This window comes from Drosophila willistoni, unplaced genomic scaffold, assembly GCF_018902025.1.
Source record: "Drosophila willistoni isolate 14030-0811.24 unplaced genomic scaffold, UCI_dwil_1.1 Seg212.1, whole genome shotgun sequence".
Taxonomy (NCBI): Eukaryota; Metazoa; Arthropoda; class Insecta; order Diptera; family Drosophilidae; genus Drosophila; species Drosophila willistoni.
The window spans coordinates 20,744-26,064 of NW_025814182.1; the positions used below are offsets into that span (position 1 = coordinate 20,744).

Consider the following 5,321-nt stretch of genomic DNA (forward strand, 5'->3'; position numbering starts at 1 on the left):
TGTAGAAAATTCAGAATGAATCGTCTCTCTTTATTTAATAATGAACTTAGCCTAAAGTACATAACGCCCAGTGGCGGCAGAACGGGAGTATATAGCATGCCATATGTATTTGTATATATGCATATATATGTAAGGATGTGCATTTTCAGGAAGTGCTCACGCTGCGGCCAGTCCGCATAAGTGGGGATCCTATTACTGCACTTGTGTATATTTGTTATTGTATAAACATAGCAACAAAGTGTCGTTATGTTACTCTTACTTTATAGTTGGGCATATGACCACTTGTTATGTTGTATACTCTACAATACAGTGTTCATATGCTCATTTGGCATACTACATACTACAAAGTTCTAATCTTTAATTTTGATCATTTCACAGTATACATTGAAGACATAGAAATGGACATGCAGCTCACTAGACTAGGAATTTTTAAGCCATTCCTCAAGAAATAATAAAAACCCCTATCTTTGAGATTCCTTATCCAGATGAAAATAATAATATTTTGACAGAAAATTACTATTTTAACAACAACACGTTGTTTAATAAAAATACAAAACAAATAGAAACTAACGAATGTATAAGAGGCATTTTAGATCAAATCCCAACCACTTGTAAATACACTAAAACATATAAGAATTTTCAAACTATTTACATTGAACCAAACATAATTGTAACATGGAATTTACGTAAAACTAAACTTAATCAAAATTGCGTTAAAACGACTTAGTAATAGAAGGCAATAACATAATAAAAATCGGCGATTGTGCCTCACAACTAAACGAATTATCCATAATAAAATCATTGCTTGACTATAGCCAAAGTATTTATGTAACAAACAATATCACCAGGCTAGAACCTTTATCAAAACAAAAGAAATAATTAACGAACACACCAAATATTATAGTGTATTCCAAACTATTACATTACCCACTTTTATACTTACTATATTAAGTTTAATTACATACTTAATCTATAAGTTTAAGGCAATACCAGAAGAATTAATAATTGAGCATTTTCGAAATTATATTATTATTATGTATTCCAATCTTCACAGCTGAGAAAAACCCCTCGCTATATCCCAACGTATCCGCGTGAGGACAGGCTATTTTTTTACGATGAGGGAGTCATATATCCCACTAACTTATAAATTTTTCGCCCCCTAAAATTTTTAACTTTAAAGTAAACATCCGTTTTTATAATTACTTGGACACTTGCAATAACAATTGTCTACCTCAAAATCAAAGCATGTGAACGCTAACTCATAATTAATTACGCCACTTTGCTATACTTCGCTATTTTTTCAAATAAACAATAGTACCTAAGTATATATTCATATATCCAACTTCAATACCTAAAACCTTATAAACTTTTCGCCCCCTAAAATCAAACTTTAAAGTAAACATCCGTTTTTATAATAAACAATTGGAAACTTGCAATAACAATTGTCCCAAAATCAAAAGCGTGAGAACGCTAATTCAACATTCAAATTCGGGACAATCAAATCGCATAAATATCGATCACGCCACTGAAGGGCTCACAAATTTAGCCTATAAATATTACTAAAAGACATTTTGTACTTCAGTTTTAAGTATTCATCCAACGAATAAAGTCCCCGCTTTTAACTCAAACAAACAATATCTTTTTTCTTCCCTTTTGAAAGACCAGATATTTAATTATATATACTTAATGCGGGGAAAACGTCTCGTTCTGTGAGTTAACCTCTGTGCTTTGTATTATTTGCACACATCGATGTTTCAACAGCTCTAGTACACATCTAGGGGATAGGGCAGTACGGGATAAAATTTTTTAAGTGAAGTTATTTTCCAAAAATAATATATTTTAGACACGAAATGAAATTATTGCAAACAAACAACTAATTTTTGGTTGTCGGGAGTCAAAAAAAGCAAAATGAAAAAAAGGTGTTCTTAATTTAAAATTAAAATTTGTTTTGTCAAATCTTGCAAAAATGGGATATTATTTTTGGTCAAAAGGGAAGCATCTCCGTCCGTACAAAGTATGTATATTATTGATCAGAGCAACGAGAAGAGTTCATATAGTTTGTCAGTCTCGAATTCCGCCTGATCGGACCATTATATCAGTGAACGGTGACTTCTCAATAACTTATTTATTTATTTTCTGGGCTATTGCCGTGAAATTTGTTATTGTTTATTTCACTGTTATTTATTTTGATCAAAATCAAAATGTCATGAAAATTTATACTTCTCAGTTTAACATAGCTATTAATGACTGTGTCGAGTTTCGTTAAGATCAGGGGCTGAGTTCTTCCAGTTCTTTGTTCTAATTGTGGTTCCACCTAAAAATCTATAAGCTGCCCAGGGCCTCCATACAATATTATTTATAAAGAAGGCGAGACACGAGATTTTAAAGGAAATAACTACCTTAGTACACAGAGATGGGAAATATGGTTATATTATTTTCGAGAGAAAAACTGTATCAATTACGGAAGTGGCTAATGGGTAATTTTCTCCAGAGACTAGCGACTACAAGTCTAACTACGATTTAAAAATGGAAAACAATCTATTGTGGATTTTACACGGAGACTGATTGTTCTAAATATGTAGTTAGATAGTTATGCTTACTGGTATGTGTCAGCATAGCCAATTAAGAATTTTACCCGGAGACTGGTCACGCCGATGTAAGCTATGGCTTTAGTATTAATGAAACCTTTGGCCAATTATAGAGACCAGTGACTGCTTTAAGAATTATTGAAACTTTTCGAAGTCGGTAGTGTTTTTTTGCGCTATCCCTTAACTCATAAACGTTTATCATAGTATCATCGTTGTAGAATCTTCGAAGCATGGGGGCAGCTAACTTAAAAAAAAAGAGAAAGAATACCATAGCACACGTACCTCCACTTTTTTAGCTGTTGTAGTGTTTATAAAAATCAATAACTTCGTTACTTTTAACGCATTGTTTTCTAATTAAACATTTGTAAGTTTAATATATCTGTTGATGACTGTCCCGAATTTTATAAAAATCGGTTAACTACTTGATTTGATCTAGCAGTGGACTGTACCTTAAAATTAAGTTGGATAACTTCACTTTGTATTTCTTCGCTACTGAATCAGTTGAGTGCCAATTTATTACTAAACCAAACGAGAAAAAGCGCTGTCGCAGCAGCGCACAAATATATGTGTGTGTACAATGCTTATGTATGTGTCGATTCTTACAACTACATCTGACTTATCGATAAACGCAATCCGTTCCTGAACATCCCGGCCCGCCCTGAAACACAGTTTCTGAACGGGGCAATACCGCAACCTTGGTGATTGGCCGAGTTAATTCTCCCGAAGAGGTCTTGAGTCTAACCGCTCGAACCAATTGATCCTTGCCTGGGTAGGCTTCGAGAACCAGCGCCAGATGCCAGTGAGCTGGTGGGGTGTTCGATTCCTTTACAAGCACCACATCTCCCACTGCTACATTTGGTGTTGTAGTGGCCCACTTTGGACGCTGTTGCAATGTGGTAAGATACTCCTGGTGCCATTGCTTCCAGAAACCTTGCATCATAGATTGGATACTTTGCCAGTACCCAAGTCGGCCCACGGGGATGTGGCCTAAGTCTGCCTTTGGTATAGTTGTGAGAGGCCTGCCGATCAAGAAATGTGCTGGCGACAAATAATTGATATCTGTGTCCGAGTTGTAGCACAAGGGTCGTGAGTTGACCACCGCACTGACTTGTGCAAGTAGAGTTCGCATCTGCTCGTAGGTGAGAGTAGATTTCCCAATGACTCGGCGAATATGCAGCTTTACGCATCTGACTGCAGATTCCCATTTTCCTCCCCAATGAGGAGCATGTGGTGGAATGAATATCCATTGAATGCCATCATTCGCCAGAGCATTCCTAACCTTTTCGATGTGTGGCTGAGATGCCAGCAGCTTCTGCATTTCATCAAGAGAGCGTTTAGCTCCAATGAAATTCGTTCCGTTGTCGCTATAGATTTTGTTGCACTTGCCACGCAAAGAGACGAAACGTCTTAGCGCGGCCAAGAATAAGTCGGTGCTCAAGTCCGTTACAAGTTCCAGATGGATTGCCGATGTGACCAGACAAACAAATAGGCATATGTAGCCCTTACCAATGCGCGGTTTGCGCCCCTTTCCATCCTTAAGAAGGATTGGACCAGCATAGTCACATCCAGTGTTTACAAATGGAAGTGCCTGAGTGACACGAATGCTGGGTAGATCAGCCATCCTTTGTTGTGATGTATGATGCCGCTGTCGAAAACAAGCCAAACAGTCGTGTGTGACTTTCCTTATCAAGTTCCTTGCGCCAAATATCCAGAATGTTTGACGTACCATAACAAAGAGTGATGAGACGCCAGGGTACAGGTTGACCCTGTGTTCGTATTCAAGTATCAGCTTGGTGATGCGATGAGATTTCGGTAGCAAAACTGGATGTTTCGCCTCTGTGGACAATTGCGAGTGGTGCAAGCGTCCTCCAACCCTGAGTAGTCCGTCCTTGTCGATCATTGGCGAGAGTTTAGCCAGCTGAGATCGACTTCGCAATGGTTTATTTGCGAGTAGCAATTGATAGTCATCCTGAAAGCAGGTTTGCGCGTGGCGCAAGCATACAATGCGTGCCGCGGTGATTTCCTCAAACGTAAGACAGTTTGAGCCCTTGTCCCCGAAAGGACCCTTCGTGCACCGTAGAAAGCGAAGGACATAGCCAACCGTGTGAACGAGCGTCAACCATGAAGATACTCGTTGAACAAGATGATCAAGTGGATGATCAGGAGCTGCCTCTACTAATGCAGTCAGACAATTGCTTTTGACTTCCTTTTCTATGTTCTTTTCTGAAATATTCAAACAGACTTGTGAGTTGTTTAACCTTACCAGAAACTGATCCGCGTCCCGTATCCAGACCTCTGGATGCGCAATCAGCTGAATTTGATTTGGAGTCCACATGACGCCAATAATGCCTTGGAATGGTGTCCAGAATTTCCGAAGTTCGGTTCCCAACAAATGTCTTTAGTCGAGAGGGTGCGTATGATAGCCAATAGAGAACGATTGTGGAATCGCACCATGCAAAAACCGTGACCTTTTGATGTCGAAGTGCCGCCTTTATCGAACGTATGAGTTGACTTAGGAGAAGTGCCGCGCAAAGCTCTAGGCGGGGCAGAGATTGCTGCTTTAGCGGAGCCACCCTAGACTTCGCAGCCATAATCGATGTAGAAATCGAGCCATCCTTGTTGATTACTCTGCTGTACACTACAGCAGCGTATGCCTTCGTAGATGCATCGGAGAATCCATGCAATTCAATGTTGTCGGTGTCGTTGACAACCAACCGGGGTATTTGAATGTGT

General features: G+C 38.7%; 1 protein-coding gene across 1 annotated transcript; it reads right to left on the reverse strand.

Annotated features, from left to right (window-relative positions):
* Nucleotides 1-3,204: 3,204 nt before the first annotated feature.
* Nucleotides 3,205-4,923, reverse strand: LOC124461149. Its single transcript, XM_047012701.1, has one exon. It carries the CDS (start codon nt 4,921-4,923, stop codon nt 3,205-3,207), a length of 1,719 nt encoding a protein of 572 aa, XP_046868657.1.
* Between the last annotated feature and the right edge of the window lie 398 nt (nt 4,924-5,321).